Genomic DNA, 23,231 nt, shown 5'->3' on the forward strand with positions numbered 1-23,231 from the left:
CCGAGTACCTTTCTTGAAGACACATAAAAGTTTTACATATTTTAATTTTTATCCTCCTTAAAAAACAGAAAGAAAGAAATTTTGACCAACTTTGTATTCTGGATAAAAAATTAAATTAAGTTTTTCACTCCAAGGACAAACCTTTTGAAAACCTCTTTAGTTGTATCTATCTTATCTCCTTTGTTGTGGGCAATAGGGACAGATTTAAATGTGCTTCTGCACTGATCAGATATTCAGTGTGTAGAATGCTGCAATACCCTGGATTCATCTAGCCTCCATAGCAGAGAACCCCTTTATACAAAAGTATCTCAGTGTAAAGTGTATAGTGCAGTGTGGGTAGGTGATGGGTGGGATCAGAATGGGTATGGCTAATAGCATAGGACTTGGAATTTTGAGCCACATATAAACACACGCACATATACATGTGACTACATATTTTACCTCTAATAATAAGGCTTTAACAAAAAACTATTAAAAGACAGAAATGCATGAATGAAGCACAGGACTTTATTAGAGAAAGAAGGAAATATTGGAGGGATATCTCAAAATGCATTTGTTTGAGATAAAGCACATAGATTTGGCAATGATGATCCCTCAGACAGAATCCAGAAAAATACATACATGGATTTATTAACACACATTGTGTAAATGTATTGTATCTTTTGTTGTCATGATGCCTATTTGGTTCTTGAATTAGGCTTTTGTGTGAAGAGATTACTGGATTCTGAGAGGTCTTTTAAATTAATAGCTTGATTGATGAACTTTCTCCTGAGTGGAGACAACTTTCCCATCAACAGTTTCATGGATAATAGTGCGAATATTGCGTGTGGTTTGAGAAACTGCACAAAAAAAAAGAAGAATTAGACAACTGATAGTCTTCAGAGTTGGTGTTAGATCAGTTCTATTTTGATGATAATAAAGGATGTGCTAGTGATATCTATGACTTTACACACACTCTTAAAGTTATTTTATCCAGAAAAATAACCATAAACCAGAAAAGTTAGTAGAAAGTGTTAAGTGGTGCTAAAAAGTTAAAGTCACTGTACACAATTAAAATATATATTCATTAAATCAGATGCATACCACAATAACATTTAAAATACAATTTTAATTCAGAAATATACAAAGATAAAAGAGTAGGGACGTCTTCAACAAATCAGGACCCTGGTTTAAGGTCACATGATCGGACACGGAAGAGCTCCCAAAAGACGCTGAAAGCGGCCACGCTGAATCTGGTGTACAGCGGGCTGTTAAATACACTCTAGTGAGACTACTAAGGAGAAAGTGGAGGACATAGAGGCGGAGAGCAACCAAAAAAACAGAGTTACTGTGGTTAAAATGACTGCTACGAAATTGTTTTCTAAAGAATTGGGAACGAATGTATCCATATTATATGAGACTGTATAAGGACGGTACAGGTGGTTTAAAATTTTTCGGAGCCTGGTACTCCACAATTTAAAGGGCCATGATACCCAAATGTTGAAACACTTGAAAGTGATGCAGCATAGCTGTAAAAAGCTGACTAGAAAATATCACCTGAACATCTCTATGTAAAAAAAAAAGATATTTTACCTTAAAATGTCCTAAGTATTCAAACCCCATTGCAAAGGACTTTAAGCAGCAAATCAGTATGTCTGTCCCGGGACAGCTAAGGGAGTGAGCTTTCGTGCACACTCATATTATTTCCCTATTCAGTTTAAGGAAGTCTACTATGAAATCTCATGAGAGTTAAGCACTATTGATGCTGATTGGCTGCTGTTCATTTCTTCATTTTTTATTTTTTTTTACCTGCAGCTGAAGTATATTTTTTTACACAGAACTTACTCTGCTGAGCTGAGGAAATTGTGAGGTAAAATATCTTCTTTTTTACATAAAGATGCTCAGGTGATATTTTCCTGTCAGCTTTTTACAGTTATACTGCATCAGTTTCAAGTGATTTAGCATATGAGTATAATGTCCCTTTAAGGGAAGTTACCAATTACTTTGAGAGGATATTTAGGCAGCACATTTTAAAACAACACACATTTACCTAACAGGGAGATGTCCCTACTCTTTTATCTTTGTATATTTCTGAATAAAAATTATATTTTAAATGTTATTATGGTATGCATCTGATTTAATTAATATATATTTTAATTGTGCACAGTGACTTTAGCACCACTCTATTACACTTTCTACTAACTTTTCTGGTTAGATCACTTCTACATTCACTTTAAAATACTTACATTAACATAGTATACATATGTGTGTGTGTGTAAAAGTGTTTGCATGAGTGTGTATATGTGTGTGTGATAGAAAGATAGATAAATAGACAGACAGACAAACAGAAAGATACTATATAGACAGACAGACATACAAATAAATAATAGATAGATGATAGATAGATAGATAGATAGATAGATAGATAGATAGATAGATAGATAGATAGATAGATAGATAGATAGATGATAGGTAGATAGATAGATAGATAGATAGATAGATAGATAGATAGATGATAGATAGAGTACTTATTCATGGAAATAGGTGGCTAAATCCCTATAGACTTAAAAGGTAAATTTTGTTGAAAACATATTGCTATGCTATGCAGTAGAATCTACATGTGTTTTTAATTGAACCTTTGTATAATTACTGTAACAGTTAGAAGATAATTACCGTCTTTGTGAGACTGGGACAGGCTATGGGAAAAAAAAGAAAAAATTAAATGATTAATAAGTTTGAATAATGTTAAAATATATTTTGGCACTTTCATAGTCAGACTATTGTAAATTAAAAGCCAGAGGGGTGTTCATAATACAATAGCAGAATTCAGCAGAAAGAACAATGGGAGACCTCAGACATATTAAATAATTATTTTCAGAAATACCTGCACTACATTTTAACCACATTAAATTAAAATTATACTAAACTATCAAATTCATTATTTGAGTTTGCAAAGCTATTTGGCCATGGGAGCTAGAAATAAAGTTATGGTTATTTGCTAGGCCGTGAAATCTGTGTTGGTTATATAGACTGTATGTTGTAATTTAAATCTGTTATTCACTTAGTTACAGGACCAGAAACCAGAAAGGAGCATAGGTTACTATCATTATTGCTAATGTTATCTTTGGACAATATTATGAATTTTGGAAAATGCAATTCTATAAATTTTAGGATGATTTACAATTTTCAGTTACTTACTGGCTGTCTTCTCCTTCAAGGAGACGTCTGTAGGTGGCAATCTCTTGCTCCAGACGTGTCTTCACATCCATGAGAATCTTGTATTCATGGCTTTGACGTTCCATGTCTGACCGCAAATCTGCAAGCTGAGCTTCTACACCACCAATAAGCTCTTGAATGTGTGACAGCTGGACACAGTACCTGCCTTCTGTTTCTGCCAGTGTGTTCTCTAGCGCTGATTTCTGTAGTAGGTAACAAAGAACATAAAATTATTTATTTATTTGTTAAAAAGTGAATAGTGGAAACCAAAAAAAAGAACAAAGAAAGAACCTAGAATACAATGTTTATAGAATTTCAAAGAAATGTTATGAAAAAAAAACCATATTGTTTACATTAATTCCAAGATACTTGTAATATTTTGAGCCTTAGGGGCCGATTTATCATATGTCTGTCCGACATGATCCGCTCATCACTGAATGCTTCTGGTGAACTGCTTGTGCAATGCCGCCCCCTGCAGATTTGCGGCCAATCGGCCGCTAGCAGGGGGTGTCAATCAACCCGATTCTATCTGATCAGGTTGATTGCTGTCCGGACCAGTTAAGGAGCAACGGTCTTAACAGATGTATTAGGCACCATACGGTGCTTAATAATTCGGCCACTTAGTCATTAAATATGTTTTTAATATGTGTTGCCAACAAATCTTACCATGCTCAGTTGTGTTTGCAGCTCAATTTCTAGGCTCTGAAAGGTACGTTTAAGGTCTGTGATTTCGCTCTTGCTGGACTGGATCTGTACACTGTGGCTTGTGACTTCTCTGTTCAGTTCTTCTGTCTGTGAAAGCAAATATTACAGATTAAATTATTCATTTTAGTCAAGAAGCATATAGGTTTTTAGAAGCGGTGTATTTTGGCCTAGGTTAACTAATTCTAGTTCTGTGCCTAGAGCAGCAGGATTAGGAGTAAGCAGCGCATTAGCTGTAATTATATGGCATTTTTTATTTCCACTCTAATGCTCTTCAAATGTTTTATTCATTCATTTTATTATAAATCAGTAATCCCTTATAGTCTACTAAGGGTGCATGGCCTCTCCATGTGTCCCTGGAATTATTACGCCTAAAGCAGCACAAAAATAAATAAATACCCCACTGTTAGTTTTTTTTACAAATGTAAACTAAAAATTGCGTTAACAGATATCATAATAACCTACCCGTTTAAGGTACCAGGCCTCTACTTCCTTGCGGTTCTTATCGGCCAAGGCTTCATACTGTTCTCTCATGTCAGTCATAATCTTGCTGAGGTCGATAGAAGGAGCAGCATCCATCTCCACACTGACCTGACCACCAACCTGTCCACGCAGGGCATTCATTTCCTATACAGAAGACAATGTTCCATTGCTCAATTGCATTACAAAGATGGTACTGACACCTTTATGTATCTTCATGTAATCATTTTAAATATATTGTTCATTTTAATTCATGAAATGTATTTGTTATGGGCCTGAAATTAAAATTTCCAATGTAGTTATTGATCAATAAGTCTCTAATCGAATTTTTCTTTGTATAAATGTACTAAACAATTAAGTTAACATGTGTCATTTTACATTCTAGTGATTAGATTCTATATTCTTGGCACACTTTTGCATCAATCTAGTTAAGACTGTATGGTTTAAAAAAAGAAATCAAACCATGTAACCTTCTGTAAACATCAGATATCTATTGCATTGTTTAGTTTACTCAGTTCTTTGTATTACAACCCCTAGCCTGTTTTGGCTCTATCGGGCCTCACCTTTCCACCTACACATAAATATCAAACTCAGAACTACCTAGCTAAGCATTTTGTGATACAGCCGTATATTCCTTCTGTTATACGCTGAACATCAGTATAAGAAAATACCTCTTCGTGGTTCTTCTTCAGGTAGGCCAGCTCCTCCTTTAGGCTTTCAATTTGTATCTCCAGGTCTGATCTGGTTAGGGTCAGCTCATCCAAAACTCTGCGCAGACCATTGATGTCACCCTCGACACTCATACGGAGGGACAATTCAGTTTCATACCTTGATAAAAACAGTAGATTGAGGTCATATAACTATTGGCTATTTCTGTTGATATAAAACTCTACTTATGTTGTCTCAAAAATCTACAACACATATAAATGTGGCCACATATAGATTTAAGCTTTATGTGCTATAATTTGGGATGCCACAATTCAAGTCAGAGATAGCTAATTTATCAATGTCTGCAACAGTAGACTGATATGTTAAGCACCTCCTCTTTATTCTGCTTTGTAGGAAATAAGCTCTTACTTGGTTCTGAAGTCATCAGCAGCCAGCCTGGCATTGTCAATTTGCAGAATAGTGGCAGAATTGTCCATTGTGGCAGCAAGGATCTAGGAGATAGGAAAAACACTTAAGCACATGATTCACAAAAAACAAGAAAATTCAATCCAGATTGTATGATATTCAATGGATTAACTAAACGTGAACTAGCTCTCCAGTCGATAATGAGTTGGTTTTGTAGGGTAATATAGGAATAAGAAAGATTGTCTCACTGGAAGTTACTTTTGTAGAAACTTGGGGCCAATTTTGAGTTTTAAAGTGCAGCTTAAATAGCTAATACATTGATGGAATATAGAAAACAGAAATACGCAAATAAGAACAATGTAAGCACTTGACAAAAATGCTTTATAAATCAGACCATATTATAATGCTGAGCTAATTCAGTTGCAATACTTCAGCTGTAAAGCAGCCCTGCATCATGCATTTTTAATATGTGTGAGCATGGTCACCCTATGCAAAACGTGCACTTATTGTCTGCTTATATATTGTCTTTAACATTCCAAGATTCTGGTGTTGGGATTCCTTTACGAACTTAACCAGTTTTTCTACCACATCACTTGATTGGTAGTTCTATGCATCCACTCCTAATTCTATAAAAAATGGCTTCATCACATCTCAATTATTCCTGCCACTCCTAGCTCTAAATCTGCTGAATGGAAAATGATCAAGTGATAAGTTAAATGTTACTTAACCATCCATGTACCCAAGACCAGCTTCTCCATATTACACCAGACTTCCTGCTCTTGGGAGTGGGGCACGTGGATAGAATTTTACTTAGAGACAAATCTTTCCAAATAATTAACTAGTTTGTTATGAATATTATTTAATAATTAGAAGGGATGGTTAATGCTTTTGTGAATTTGTACCATTTAATACTATAGGAATTGGAGAGGTATGTATCTCTGGACCAACTTCTCAACCTTGTAAAAGAATGAGCTGTATAGAATAACAGTAAATTGTGGCAATATCTTACATAGAGAAAATAAGGCAATTCATGAGTTATAACTTGAGAAAAAAAATAAATTGCAACAGGAGTTTTATATGTAGTTCAACAAATTATGTTTCTGCAGTGTATACATGTTAAATAGAAATCTTAAACATTTCGTTCATGTAGACTATGATAAGCTACATATCATTTGGATGTCGTCATAGTTGCATCACTATAGGATGAGCAGTTGAGCTGCCAATGAGAATATCACTGGCATGAGATAAATGAGAGCCAACTGCACAACCTAATTTGGGAGTGTCAAAAGATTTGTGTTTCATATCCAATACCTATATTGTGGAAAATTACACAATATTAATACAATTTTTCCTTATTTTGTTATCCTATGTTTATATTTGAAACTGTGTGTGAAATGTAATATTGAGGCTAGTGTATTGTGCAACTGGGTTTAACAAAAGGCAATGTATTTTTTGTATGTTTGTAATATGTAGATTGTTTATGAAAATATAACAAATTACTAAAAGTTATGGACGATGAACAAAATTATAGTAAATGGAGTGAAGTACAATGTAATAAACTAAGATAATAGAGACAGAGATGCACGAAAATCTTAAAGATTAACACATGTCATATTAATGTAAAAAAGAATATGCAATATAATGACTGGAAAAAAAAATATTATAAAAAACTTAGACATTCTTTCAAGGAATATAAGTGATATGGTAAAATGGATATCATGCAGTAGGGTAAATAGAGTCAGATGATGATGATTTACCTGAAATAACTAATGTATGAATGTATAACGGTACAGTAGTATTGTAGTGATGTAACGGATATCTATAGTAAAAGGGATAATATGTACATCTATTTAGCATCTTCTTACCTTGTTGCGGAGCTCCTCAATGACTTTGTAGTAATGGCTGTAGTCACGGGCTGGGCTGGGTCCATGCTTCTCATACCACTCTCTGATCTGAATTTCCAACTGGGTATTGGCCTTCTCCAAGGAGCGGACTTTGTCCAAGTAGGAAGCCAATCGGTCATTCAGGTTCTGCATGGTCTCTTTCTCTCCTCCTGACAGAAGGGCATCCCCTCCACCAGATCCATAGCTGAAACCAGAATTGGAACCAAAGCCCCCACCATAGCTATAGCCAGAGTTGTAACCAGCACCAGATCCAGACCCAACACCACAGCTGGACAGGAAGCTTCCACCCAGGCCCCCAGTGGATATAGAGTAACCACCACTGCCACCATGGATGCTTGGGGCCCTTTGATTAACTAAAGAGACCCTACTAGAGCCCCCACCACCATAACCACCTAAGCTGTGGCCCTTGGAAGAACCTGAGGAGGAAGTGGTCTGCCTGATGCTGTAGGAAGAAGACATTATACTATCAAAGAGCCCTGCTTGCTAAGTGCCTTAAGGAGGATGTTATAGTTGAGTGTAGGGAACACAGATCTCTCTCACTTCCTTTATACTGAGGGATGTGGGTGTGAGTTTCTTGTAAGGATTGGTCCCTCCGCAGAGTCATCAGCTTTGAATTGCGTGCCAACATTTGTGCGAACGTCAGGAATTACCTCATTGGTCTGGTAGAATAACCCAGAAATGTTTCACCACTTCCCCCTCCTTTTCCCTTAAACCATCTTACACAAAGTGCTTTCACTCATCTGGGAGGTAGTATTGTATTTGTATATTCTGTGCTATGTTTTAAAACAAAAGGTCTGATTCACATTGAGTCAGGGAGGCTTCTTCCCCCAGGCTATGCATTTGACATTCCTATACACTTATACAGGTAAGAATCAAGGTTTCAGAAACACCCCTCCCTTTACGTGGAAAATTATTAGGAACTATGCTGAAACCAAAGCTGTTCCAATGAACAATCCCTGTCTAAAGCTATTTTGTTAATTCCTTAATTTAGCAAAACATACCATTCAATAGAAACACAATGGAAGTTATCAACTCAGTATAAAACATCTGCTAGAACAGTGTGTAGTCTGAGAACAAACATAAACTAAACACTTAGACAGGAAATATTTTTTTTTATTTTTACTTTGACACCTTTGAGTTTGTCGCCAAACCAGACTTGCAATTTACTTATATTAACAAATGTACTTCATTTACTTTATTCTTTGTTGAAAAGCTTACTTTACTCAGGAGTAGTAATGCACAACTGAGAGTTGGTTGGTGATTGATGGCTACACATATATGCTTCTTGTCATTGGCTCACCAAATGTGTTCAGCTAGCTCCCAGTGACTTAAACCATGCGTTTAATCCTATGAAAGCAATAGTGCAATAATAAAATGTCCCTTTAAGTAATATTGGTGTGGGCAAATATGAGATAATGTTCAACAATAAACCAGCTGGGTAACTACAATCAGGAACTGAAAATTGAGAAAATGAACATGAATAAAATATGTGGAGAGAAAGTTTTTAGGGGATGTAAAACAATTATTTCAGGCATAATTTTCCATGAGCAAATAAATAATAACTAATACAATGATTTTGCTATACTAGCAATGGTTATGATACTTATTGTTTATGTTTGTTTGCAAATATGTAGTGTAAAGTAGAAGGAACAATAAGGGATTAAATTAAAGGATTTAAAAAAATAGAGCGGAATCACATTTCAAAGAAAAGTCAATTCTAAAGGTACTACTGGGAAATTAGATCATTTTTTTTTAGAAGTAATGTGAGAATGTGATATTTGGAGGGGAAGGAAATCTTTCAATAGAAGTGAGTTATACATTAAAGGGACATGAAACCCAATGTTTTTCTTTATTATTCAGATAGAGAATACAATTTTAAAAATGTACTTCTATTATCTAATTTGTTTTATTCTCTTGGTTCCCTTTGTTTAAAAGGATACCTAGGTAGGCTCAGGAACTGCTGATTGTTTGCTGCAGATAAATGCCTCATGTTATTCGTTCACACAATGCTCCCAGTACTGAATTGCTGCTACATTAATGAAAGATACCAAAAGAATGAAGACAATTGGATAAAAGAAGTACAACTCCAATTCCAAAAAAGTTGGGACAGTATGGAAAATGCAAAAAAACAAACAAAAAGAGTTATTTACACATTATTTAAAATTTTACTTTGTGATTTTAATGTATTTTTTTTAAATATACTCATTTCAAAGCTGATGACTACTAAAAACGAAAAAAAAGTTGGGACCACTATGTAACATCATCGCCTTTTCTTTTAATAACACTTATTAAGTGTTTGGGCACTGAAAATACCAGTAAGCAAGCAGAATTTCCCCCCATTCTTCGATTATGCATGTTTTCAGCTGCACAACTGTACTGGGCCTTCGTTGCCTTATTTTGCACTTCGTAATGGGCCACACATTCTCAATCTGAGACAGGTCAGGACTGCAGGCAGGTCATGCTAGCACCACCACTCTCTGCTTACGCAACCATGCGCTTGTAATCCGGGCAGAATGTGGTTTGGCATTGTCCTGCTGGAAAATGCAGGGATGTCTCTGGAAAAGACAACGTCTGGATGGCAGCATATGTTTTTTTCAAAAACTATTTAAAATTTTGACTCACCGAACCACAAAGCACGATTGCACTGTGCTACTGTCCATGTCAGATGAGCCCTGAGAAGTTGGCAGCACTTCTGGACAGTGTTAATGTATGGCTTCTGCTTTGCATAGTAAAGCCTTAACTTGCATCTGTGGATGCAGCGGTGAATGGTGTAGATGAAAAAAAGGTTTAACAAAGTATTCCCGAGCCCAAGACAGGATATCCATTACAGACTAATGACGGTTTTTGAGACAGTGACGTCTGAGGGATCGGAGATCACGTGCATTCAGAAGTGGGTTTGACTTGCCCTTTACACACCGAGATTTGACCGAATTCCTTGAATCTTTTAATTATATTGTGTGTGCACTATAGAAGGTGAAATGCCCAAAATCCTACTGATTTGACTTTGGGAAATGTTCTCAAAGTGTTAGATTATTCGCTGAGGCATCTGTTGGCATATTGGCGAGCCTCGACCCATACTTGCTCTTGAAGGACTAGGTCTTTTTTGGAGGCTCCATATATATTATGATTACACGATTGCCTCACCTGTTTCACATCACCTTCTTATTTCAACTTGTCACATCGCTATTAGTCCTAAATTGCTTCTGTCCCAAATTTTTTGGAAGATGTTGCAGTCATCAGATTTGAAATGAGTGTATATTTTTAAAAATACATTAAATTTACAAAGTAAAAAATCAAATAATGTGCTAATAACGTGTTTCCAATATAGTACATTTTCCATACTGCCCCAACTCTTTCAAAATTGGGGTTGTAAATTGGAATGGTGTTTAAAATTGTATGTCTTTTTCAGTGGCGTCACTAGGGTTGGTGTCACCCGGTGCGGTAAGTCATGGTGTCACCCCCCCCCCCCAGAAAGCAGACACACACAAAAACACAGGCAAACACACATACAAACACTCAGACACACTTAAACACATACTCAGATGCACACACAAACACTCGGAAACACACTCAGACACACACACAAAAACACACACACAAAAACACTGAGACACACAAAAACTCAGACACACACATATAAAATATGTAAACTGAACTGCATTAATTAGGAAGCTCATGCCTAGAGCTGCTCCCTGGCTCAGCAGAACATCAAATGAAAGATAAATAGAGCACTCTAAAATAAATCACTGAAGAAAAGGTTTAGGCAAGCAAACTATGAAAATTCTGCTCTCTGACTCTGTTCCAAGTCTGTCAGTGCACAGCCCTGGGTCGCATGTCAGTGAGCACAGATAGGCAGGCAGGTTTAGGCTAGCAGCACAACTTTGCAAGCCCCACGGCACACCCACAACATTCATAGTGAAATTGGGCAGGGGAGGAGCAAAGTACAAACAAGCAAAAGCAGCCAGGAAAACTATTTGTTGAAATTGCAGCACTGGCTCAAGGGGCAAAAAAATTGTGTGTCTACAACTTCCCCAGTCCCCCTAATGTTCACAAATGCCAGCCTCTAATAAAATAATCTATGCATCTCAACATTGTATTTCTTTGAATTTCAATAAAATTAAAAAAAAAAAAAAAAAAAAAAAAAAAATTTTTTTTTTTTTTGGTGTCACCCCCTGGAGGGTGTCACCCGGGTGCGGCCCGCCCCCCCCGCCCCCCCCTAGTGACGCCACTGGTCTTATTTGAATCATGAAATTAAAAAATTGTGTTTCATGTCCCTTTAATTGTCATCATGAACAAACATGATCCTACCTCAGTTGTTTACAGCTTTTATTTGAGTAACAATTTAATTTCAGAGCAAAAAACTTGCCCAAAGTACTGGAGAATTATTAGCATTTTTAACATATTTGCTTTGACTCCATTTTTAATTTACTTATGAAAGCTATATATATATACTGTATGTGTTGGCATGAAGAGAGCTTTCAGATGATGACAGTTTAGAATAGCTATTTATTTACAGAATTAAAAAAATATTGTAAAATTTACCAAAAAAGTAAAAAAAATCCTATAAAAACCTGCAGCAACTGTAGACAAAAATCAATACATTTGTTCATTGGCATCCTCTGATTCAGCTAAGACCAAACATATGTATTTTTTATCATTTTAAGGTCTTTTTCTGTAGCTGTGTCTAAAATGATGCAATGGGCTAACTATCATTTGGTATAGCAGAACTGCCCAGATTCTCACAATTAACCCCCAAAACTTTATATATTTCTAAAGTAGACAACCAAAGGTATTAATCTAAGCCTACTTTGGTATATGTGATGCCAGTATTTGGACACCAAATACGATTAATTAAAAAAATTGTTATTTTTTTGCAAACAATGGGTTTTCTCACTGAAATTTTTTACACACAACTACTGCAGTCATAAGACAAATGGTTGTAAACGTTTCTCTGGGATCCCCTTTGTTCAGAAATAGAAGACATGCATGACTTTGCCATTGGTTTTTGATAATTAAAAGGCTGCTAATTTTCATCTGTCTAAAATTCACAGCAGTAAAGGGGTTAATCAGTTAGCTGTTAAGGGTAATAATTGCTTTAGTGTAGGGATTACCCTCCCACTTTACACCTCACACCCCCTGATCGATCCCAAAAAAACCTGCCCCCCTACCCACCCTGGTCACAATTATTGCATTTTTATTATTATTATTATTATTATTATTATTATTATTATTATTATTATTTATGTATTATATATTTTTCTTTAGTGTACATATATTGTATCTATTTTTTTTTCTGTAGCGGTGAGCACCATCCCTTCCTCTCCTTTCCAAAACCAGTAGTGTAGGAAATTCCACCCCTCCCTCCTCCTCCACTGGGCCTTCCTCCTTCCCTCCCACACCTCCAACCAGCACCAACGGATGATTGTTACAGACAGTGGCACAGATAATGGGCTCAATTTAACAATGGTCAAGTGGATATGATCACCAGAAATACTTGTGCAATGCCATCCTCTGCTCACTGGCCGCACTAACTAGCAGGGCCTGTCAATCTTCCCGATTGTATCAGATCGGGATGATTTCGATCACCACCTTTTAGGTATCAGACAGGTTAAGAAGCAACGGCCTTAAAACTGCTGCTTCTTAACTTTTGTTTCAGGCCTCAAAGCAGCAACTGCTGCTTTATAAATGGAGCCCAGTGTCACTGTCTGTAACGATCTAACTTCATATAATAATGCTCCGGTACCATATGAAGGCAGATGCCTGCAGCCCACAAACAGCAAGTCTTGGTTGTCACTTGAGCTTCCTAAAGCCAGGTGAAAGGGTTAAAGTAATGTGAAACCCCAAATTTTTCTTTCACGATTCAGATAGAGCAGCAATTTTAAACAAATTTCTGATTAGCTTATACTATCAAATTTTCTTCATTCTCTTATCTTTTGCTGAAAAGCAGGGACGTACGCTCAGGGACGTACATGCATCTGGAGCACTATATTGCAGCAGCTTTGCCAGAATTGTATTTATTTGCAAAAACACTAGATGGCAGCATTATGTCCTGCCATGTAGTGCATAGACACCTACCTAGGTATCTCTTCAACAAAGAATACCATGAGAATGAAGCAAATTTGATAACACAAGTAAATTGGAATTTAAAAATAAATTGTATGCTCTGTCTGAATCACACAAGAAAATAGTAGGGTTTTTTATCCCTTTAAAATGTAAAATTAGTATACACAAGTATTTCAACTTTTTATAAAAAAAAATATATATACAGTGGGACCTCGGTTTAAGAATTTAATTCGTTCTCCGGGATGTTTCTTATTGCGAAAAATTCGTAAACCGAAACACGGTTTCCCATAGGAATGCATTGAAAACCAATTAATGCGTTCCGGAGGTGAGAGAAAAAGTCAAATAAAGTCTACAAAACCTGCTGCAAAAGGCTCCAATGGCTCCAAAAGGCTCCAAAATATGCTGCAAATGGCTCCAATGGCTCCAAAAGGCTCCACAACTTGCTGCAAATGGCTCCAAAAGGCTCAACAACTTGCTGCAAATGGCTCCAAAAGGCTCAACAACTTGCTGCAAATGGCTCCAAAACCTCTCCAACTGCTACCCACACTTCAGTATGCAGGGAACACTTGCTTCGTATTGCGAAAAAAATTCGTAAACCGAGGGGCAAACCGGAACATTTGTTTCGTATTGCGAAAAAAATTCTTAAACCGAGACAATTTTTTTCAAGATTTTGAATTCGTAAACCGAAATTTCGTATACCGAGTCGTTTGTAAACCGAGGTCCCACTGTATTGTGTCAGATACTGTGTTTTATAAATAGACTAGAGCAACACTGGTGACTCTGGGTCCTCAATGCAAAGATATGTTTGGCAGTGTGAAGAAGAACCATTGTAAAACATACAAACAAAAATATAGATTCAAAGACAGAGCAGTGCCCCTTTATTCTCAACAGCTGAATAGGGATGAAAAATCTAAATAATAACAATAATAAGAATAATAATTAGACATGATTCTGACAAATCCAAAAAAATCACTGATTTGCTGTTGCTTCAAAACAAAAAATAAAGCGGTCCCTTTAACAAATAAACGAAGAAACACATGATGATGCAGCAAAAAATGGGTTCTTCATTCATGCCATTAAAACCTTTACTCTAAAGATGGGAAAGACTTGTCTGAAAGTGGGAAAGGAGTTCACATGTTCAGTTTTGCACTATTCAGGCAAGATAGATTAAAATTGACACTATTCAATAATCATATCCAGCGATTTTACTGTCAGTTGATTAATGCCTTTGTCAGCCATAAAGTATGTAATCTTCTCTTTTGTTGTTAGTCAATTCTTCCCCATATAAAATAAAAAAAATAAAAAAACACTTTTTGTGCAGTTACTGGCTTGTAGCACTAGTACTAGTCACTGTTTTAACTTTAAATTTAAGCTGCTATCCATCTGCTCCTCTTCTGCCCTGAAGACATTGTTCATAGAAAATAAACGGAAATAAAGGGTTAATGAATATCCATTAACAAACAAATAATAATGTAAAGATTCTGTCAAACCAAATGACTCCAGCAACTAATCTTGCACAAATTATTAATTTGAAACAATTTTTTTTATGTCTGCGCATATTCCTAATAAACATAATATATTAATACATGAAAACACTTCAACCTAAAAAGTCAAAAAAGTTTTTGCCTCTCGGAATATCCAAAATGTGAGAAAACAAATTTCAGAGCATGGAAGTCCTTAAATGCATTTTTCACTTGTCTGTTGAGTAATGGCCTAAATTACAAGTAGAATGCAAAAATAATAGCTCTTACTGTTTTATTTCTCAAGTAATAGTGTAAGGTATGCAAACATCTGCATCGGATGAGCTAAATCCCTCACATAATAGAGTTCCATGGAGGTGGGGGGAAAAAATCAAATGTTTTTCTTAGTGTGAGTCACAATAAACAATACCTCAACCACAATAACTTGCATGTGTATTAAAAGTTGATAGTAAACCCGTTTTTCTTGAGCACAAACTAACGCCTAGATTTAGAGTTCTGCGGTAGCCGTCAAAAGCAGCGTTAAGGGGTCCTAACGCTGCTTTTTACCGCCTGCTGGTATTTAGAGTCAGCCAGGAAAGGGTCTAACGCTCACTTTCAAGCCGCGACTTTTCCATACCGCATATCCCCTTACGCCAATTGCGTATCCTATCTTTTCAATGGGATCTTCCTAACGCCAGTATTTAGAGTCTTGGCTGAAGTGAGCATTAGACCCTCTACCGACAAGACTCCAGCTGCAGAAAAAAGTCAGTAGTTAAGAGCTTTCTGGGCTAACACCGGTTCATAAATCTCTTAACTACTGTGCTCTAAAGTACACTAACACCCATAAACTACCTATGTACCCCTAAACCGAGGTCCCCCCACATCGCCGCCACTATAATAATTTTTATTAACCCCTAATCTGCCGACCGCACACCGCCGCCACCTATATTATACTTATGTACCCCTAATATGCTGCCCCTAACACCGCCGACCCCTATATTATATTTATTAAGCCCTAATCTGCCCCCCCACTCTAATAAATGTATTAACCCCTAAACCTCCGCACTCCCGCCTCGCAAACGCTATAATAAATAGTATTAACCTCTTATCTGCCCTCCCTAACATCGCCGCCACCTAACTTCAAGTATTAACCCCTAATCTTCCGACCGGACCTCGCCGCTACTATAATAAATGTATTAACCCCTAAAGCTAAGTCTAACCCTAACCTAACACCCCCATAAGTTAAATATAATTTTATTCTAACAAAATAAATTAACTCTTATTAAATAAAGTATTCCTATTTAAAGCTAAATACTTACCTGTAAAATAAACCCTAATATAGCTACAATATAACAAATAGTCATATTGTAGCTATTTTAGGATTTATATTTATTTTACAGGCAACTTTGTATTTATTTTAACTAGGTACAATAGCTATTAAATAGTTATTAACTATTTAATAGCTACCTAGTTAAAATAATTACAAAATTACCTGTAAAATATATCCTAACCTAAGTTACAATTAAACCTAACACTACACTATCAATAAATTAATTCAATAAATTAACTACAATTACCTACAATTAAATAAACTAAACTAAATTACAAAAAAAACAAACACTAAATTACAAAAAATAAAAAAAAGATTACAAGAATTTTAAGCTAATTACACCTACTCTAAGCCCCCTAATAAAATAACAAAACATTCCCTACCCTAATCTAAATTTAAAAAGTTAACAGCTCTATTACCTTACCAGCCCTTAAAAGAGCTTTTTGCAGGGCATGCCCCAAAGAAATCAGCTCTTTTGCATGTAAAAAAAAACACAATACCATCTCCCAACATTACAACCCACCACCCACATACCCACATAGATTAGGGTAGGGATTTTTTTTTAGTTTGAGGTGCTTTGTTATTTTATTAGGGGGCTTAGAGTAGGTGTAATTAGCTTAAAATTCTTGTAATATTTTTTTATTTTTTGTAATTTAGTGTTTGTTTTTTTTGTAATTTAGTTTAGTTTATTTAATTGTAGGTAATTGTAGTTAATTTATTGAATTAATTTATTGATAGTGTAGTGTTAGGTTTAATTGTAACTTAGATTAGGATTTATTTTACAGGTAATTTTGTAATTATTTTAACTAGGTAGCTATTAAATAGTTAATAACTATTTAATAGCTATTGCACCTAGTTAAAATAAATACAAAGTTGCCTGTAAAATAAATATAAATCCTAAAATAGCTACAATTTAATTATTCATTATATTGTAGCTATATTAGGGTTTATTTTACAGGTAAGTATTTAGCTTTAAATAGGAATACTTTGTTTAATAAGAGTTAATTTATTTTGTTAGAATAAAATTATATTTAACTTAGGGGGGTGTTAGGGTTAGGGTTAGACTTAGCTTTAGGGGTTAATACATTAATTATAGTAGCGGTGAGGTCCGGTCGGAAGATTAGGGGTTGATACTTGAAGTTAGGTGGCGGTAATGTTCGGGAGGGCAGATTAGGGGTTAATACTATTTATTATAGGGTTTGCGAGGTGGGAGTGCGGCGGTTTAGGGGTTAATACATTTATTCGAGTGTTGGCGAGGTCCGGTCGGCAGATTAGGGGTTAATAAGTGTAGTTAGGTAGTGGCGACGTTGGGGGGGGGCAGATTAGGGGTTAATAAATATTATGTAGGTGTCGGCGATGTTAGGGGAAGCAGATTAGGGGTACATAGGGATAATGTAGGTTGCGGCGGTGTCCGGAGCAGCAGATTAGGGGTTAATAGTGTAATGCTGGGGTCAGTGATAGCGGGGGCGGCAGATTAGGGGTTAATAAGTGTAAGGTTTGGGGTGTTTAGACTCTGGGTACATGTTAGGGTGTTAGGTGCAGACTTAGAAAGTGGTTCCCCATAGGAAACAATGGGGCTGCGTTAGGAGCTTAACGCTGCTTTTTTGCAGGTGTTAGGTTTTTTTCTGCCCAAACTGCCCCATTGTTTCCTATGGGGGAATCGTGCACAAGCACGTTTTTCCAACTAGCCGCTACCGTAAGCAACGCTGGTATTGAGAGTTGAAGTGGCGGTAAATATCCCTGTACACTCCCTTTTTGGAGCCTAACGCAGCCCTTCAGAGAACTCTAAATACCAGTGTTGTTTAGAAGAAGAGCTAGAAAAAAAACATGCGTAGCTAACGCACCCCTTTTGGCCGCAAAACTCTAAATCTAGGTGAAAATTAGCACGCATCTGGTTTGCGAGAGCTGATGCTGCTGTCTACGCTGCGCCTTAACTTGTCCACCATCTTTTAGGTGGCGGACTACAATCATCCTGATCCGATACAATCTGGATGATTGACACCCCTGCTATCAGCCAATCACAAGAAATGCTTGTGCATTGTTAAACGCTGTCAGCATTTATTGATGTCGGGAGGACATGATTCGCTACAGCGAATCATGTCCGCCCGGCATTTAATAAATCTACCCCTAGCGTAAAGTGTAAGAGATAAAAAAAATGTGCATCAAACACAACATAATTACATTAAAATAAAGTGTTACACTCATATACAAACTATCTGATATAAATCATTTATACAAATATTGTGTGTGTGTGTGTGTTTCTAAATATGTGTATGCGTGTGTATATATATATATATATATATATGTGTGTGTGTGTGTGTGTGTGTATAAATGTGTATATACATTTGTTTTTATGTATTTACTTATGTATATATAGACATATATACACAAATAAGGACATATATACACATGTATATACAAAAAATAATTTTTTATATATATATATATATATATATTTAAATCTAAAAAGAACATTTTCTTCTATGTGAAGCACATTGGAATGTAAAATATTCAGAACTACCTTTGGGTTTAGCGCTGTAGTTCTAATGAGGTGTCGGGTTAGCATGCGAGTGATAAGTTTAAGTTTTTTTTAAAGCACGCCCCATTGAAGTCAATGGTGAGAAGAAGTTAATGTCATCGTGATAACCGAAATCCAGCTGTTTGCACACATCTGGTTTTGCTCATGTGCTAACAATTTACTTTTAACTTATAATACGCGCGCTAACCCACCTATGCTAAAACCTTACTTATTTAGCGCGCCACTTGTAAACTTAAGTCAGATATCCTGTAAGCTCTAAGCTGTTGGTGCGCTATACTGATGGTGCGCAAGTGGAGTGCATGCAGTTCTGTGCTATACTATTAATACTGTGAGGCCTATTTATTAAAGGTCTGTCGGAGCTGATACAACAGTGTGCATCAGGTCCGACAGACCTCGCTAAATGTGGAGAGCAATACGCTCTCCGTATTCAGCATTGCACCAGCAGCTCTTGTGAGCTTCTGGTGCAACGCCACCCCCTGCAGACTCGCGGCCAATCGACCGCCAGCAGGGGGGTGTCCATCAACCCGATCGTATTCGATCGGGTTGAATTGTGGCGATCTCTGTCTGCCTCATCAGAGCAGGCGACAGGTTATGGAGCAGTGGTCTTTAGACCGCTGCTCCATAACTTGAGTTTCTGGTGAGTCTTAAGACTCGCCAGAAACACGGGCCCTCAAGCTCCAATCAGAGCTTCATAAATGGGCCTCTAACTATTTACGTCAAGTCCTAAAAATGTTGCAGCTGTATTGGGGATTGTTCTAAAGTGCAACGCTTAACTCACCACTTGCAATACTGCGCTACTTGCACTATCCATTAAAAGTATTTGGCGTGCTAAAAAAAGTTTCAGTCGTGTTAAAGGGACAGCCTAGTCAAAATTAAACTTTTATGATTTAAATAACTTTCCAATTTACTTTTATCATCAAATTTGCAAGTGGTTGTGCAAAAGATAATTTACCCTGCACTATTGATTATACTCCAATTGTAATCTAGCTCTATGTGTGAGAGATCATTAGTGCAGTCACTTAGGGCTAGATTACAAGTGGAGAACTAATTTAAAGTTAATTACCAGCCATTACAAGTAGCTGGTCAATGCTACCGCAAGCTTGTGGTAGCACTTTGCGCTAGACTTAATTAACCAGAGGTCAGTGTCCCCCAATTGCCCCCAAAATAAAGTGAAGTGTTCCTTAAAAACAAAACAAGAGTATCTTTTTTTATTAAATAAATGCACAAAGCGTTTATAAGGGGTTAAAATGAGGGGATATAGGGTGCTAGAAAAAAAAGGGCACTGAAAAGTGCCTTTACATTGCGTTCTATGGGGACTGTGTTTTAAAGGGATACTAAACCCACATTTTTTTCTTTCATTATTCAGATAGAGCAGGCAATTTTAAGCATATTTCCAATTTGCTCCTATTGTCAATTTTTATTCATTCACTTGCTATCTTTATTTAAAAAGCAATCGTAAACTTAGGAGCCAGCCCATTTTTGGTTCAAGTGCTATTCAGGGTCTGAACCAAAAATGGGCTGGCTCCTTCGCTTAGATTTCTGCTTTTTCAAATAAAAATAGCAAGAATACAAAGAAAATTGATACTAGGAGTAAGTTAGAAAGTTGCTTAAAATTGCATGCTCTATCTGAATCATGAAATAAAAAAATTGGGTTTAGTATCCCTTTAACTGTTAATATATATTATATGCTTATATACATATATATTTATGTGTTAATATGTGTATATACACAAACACATACATATATATGTAAATATTCATATACATTTAAACTTTGCTGCCCAACGCTGCGCAACTTACCCCCTTTGCTGCGCTAGGTTTTGTGCTGTGTCTATTGGCATCAGAACGAGGCTGCCATTGGAGCCTATAGAAGCACGCTATCATGAGCGCAAGGCTTCCAGGCAATGAGTGGAGCTCAAATATTGTGCTTGCGAAAGGGCAATTTTGAGCTCCACTCGTTATCAAGCCCTTAATAAATAGTTGCAGCTGGTTGTCCTAAGAGAGACTGGGTTAAAGCAGTAAAGGAGCCAATACACTCCTATACATTTTGTGATATTTAATATTTAATATAAATAATTAAATACATGCAAAGAAATCATAATAAAGGTTACATGATAACATTGCACAACATAATGGTTATAATAAAGGCAAGGTGGTCATATTAATAGTTAATACCCTTGTTGTCATTAAATTAACATATTCAATGTCAACAGTATTGATGGTAAAAAAAATTGAGAGTGTGTACCCAAATATGCCCTGACCCTTGTGTGCCCAAGAATGTTTTTCTCTACACTGCTGTGGGTTGTATAATGAGTATGATTAATTAAGACTTAAAGGGATAGTAAACCCAAATATTTTATTTCATGATTCAGATAGAGCATGCAATTTTAAGCAACTTTCTAATTACTCATATTATCAAATTTTCTTAGTTCTCTTGCTATCTTTATTTGAAAAAGCAGGAATGAAAGCTTTGGAGCCGTCCTATTTTTGGTTCAGTACCCTGGATGGGGCTGGCTGATTGGTGGCTACATTTCACCATCCAATCAGCAAGTGCAACCCAGGTTCTCAACCTAAAATGGGTTGGCTCCAAAGCTTTTATTTCTGCTTTTTTAAATAAAGATAGCAAGAGAACGAAGAAAAATTGATAATAGGAGTAAATTAGAAATTTGCTTAAAATTGCATGCTCTATCTGAATCATGAAATAAATTATTTGGGGTACTTTTCTTTTAAAGGGACATGAAACCCTAAATTTTACTTTCATAATTCAGATATAGAATAGAATTTTAAAAGCAATTATCTTCTGTTATCATGTGATCAGGGGGCTGTCAGAAGATGCTTAGATACAAGGTAATCACAGAGATAAAAAGTATATTAATATAACTATGTTGGCTGTGCAAAACTGGGGAATGGCTAATAAAGAGATTATCTATCTTTGTAAACAATAACATTTTGGAATTGACTGTCCCTTTAAAAGCAACTTGGTACTCAAATATTTCCAAGAGTGTAACACAGCTTTGCTTTTTTAAAAATAAATATTTCTGAGCTGAATTGTCCCTATCAGTCAGTGAGCATTAGAGTACCAGGACTCATTTGTACACTATCAATTACATTTAAAGGGAGATGAAACCCAATTTTTTTTCTTTCATTGTTTAGGCAGAACATACAGTTTTATACAACTTTCCAGTTTACTTCTATTATCAGCATTATTTCATTCTCCTGGTATCATTTGTTAACCCCTCAACGACCAGCGCCGTACCCTGTACAACGCTGGTCATTATGCCCTTACGGTCGTTATGCCCTTATGCCCTATGTCGCTGCAGTCCTGGCCTTCTCTCTGCCGCGATCTTGCCCAAAATTGTGAGATTGCACTAATTCTGCATGCACCACGAGTGAGGCACTGCAGAAATAGAGTTGCATCTGTGGCCCTCTCTCAGACAGCAGTGGGACCGATCGTTGGTGGGTGGGAGCATAAGGAGGGAGGTGGGTGGGCAGCCCATTGCTGGAGGAGGCGGGAGGCACTGCTACGCCACGCTACAGGGGAATAGAAACAACAATTTAAAGCTGCGTGATTGAGGGGGAAGGAGGGCGGAGGGAGGAGGGGCAATGAGGGGGATCATGTGGGATAATTTGAGAAAAAGGGATCTGGGAGGGGGAGGGTGTTTGGGTATTGAGGGGGGCAGCTACACTACAGAAAAATGGCTATTATATATATTTTTAAAAAAAAACAATTGCCTATTTTGCAGCAAACTGGGTACTGGCAGACAGCTGCCAGTACCTAAGATGGCCGCAAATAGGTAGAGGGTTGTTTGCGGGGGATCATCGAGGTTGGGACTTGGAGGTAAGGGGGGATATAATGCAGATAATATATATTAAAAAAAATCTTTATTTTTATACTGGCAGACTTTCTACCAGTACAGTACTTAAGATGGGGGTGACCTTTGGGGTGTGGGGGAGGGAAGAGAGCTGTTTGAGAGGGGTCAGGGAGGGATCAGGGAGTGGGATGTGTCAGGTGGGAGGCTAATCTCTACACTAAAGCTAAAATTAGCTACCTGTGAAAAAGTTTTTATTTGATCGCATTTGGCGGTGAAACGGTGGAATGAAATATAACAAAATGGGCCTAGATCAATACTTTGGATTGTCTACTAAAAAATATATATAGTTTTGATGGGTAAAATACTGGTTGAAGTGTGTATAAAAATATATTATTAGTTAAGCCTTAAAGGGAGTGGGACATGAAACCCAATTTTATTCTTTCATGATTTAGGTAGAACAAACAATTTTAAACAACTTTCCAGTTTACGTCTATTATCAAATGTCCTTCATTCTCCTGGTATCATTTGTTGAAAGAGCCAATGACCATCGGTATATATATGCAGCCACCAATCAGTAGCTAGAACCTAGGTTCTTTGCTGCTCCTGAGCTTTCCTATATAAACCTTTCAGCAAAGGATAACAAGAAAAGGAAGTCAATTAAATTATAGAAGT

At 36.6% G+C, this 23,231-nt stretch overlaps 1 protein-coding gene across 1 annotated transcript; it reads right to left on the reverse strand.

Moving 5' to 3' along the window:
• Nucleotides 1-485: 485 nt before the first annotated feature.
• On the reverse strand, nt 486-7,990 carry LOC128645644 (keratin, type I cytoskeletal 17-like). The gene is made up of 8 exons (XM_053698777.1): nt 7,317-7,990; nt 5,455-5,537; nt 5,049-5,205; nt 4,363-4,524; nt 3,862-3,987; nt 3,178-3,398; nt 2,653-2,675; nt 486-839 (listed from the first exon to the last, which is right to left on the reverse strand). Exons 1-8 carry the CDS (start codon nt 7,812-7,814, stop codon nt 742-744), a joined length of 1,368 nt encoding a protein of 455 aa, XP_053554752.1. The 5' UTR covers nt 7,815-7,990; the 3' UTR covers nt 486-741.
• Between the last annotated feature and the right edge of the window lie 15,241 nt (nt 7,991-23,231).

The sequence above is a fragment of the Bombina bombina genome, chromosome 1 (genome assembly GCF_027579735.1).
Source record: "Bombina bombina isolate aBomBom1 chromosome 1, aBomBom1.pri, whole genome shotgun sequence".
Taxonomy (NCBI): domain Eukaryota; kingdom Metazoa; phylum Chordata; class Amphibia; order Anura; family Bombinatoridae; genus Bombina; species Bombina bombina.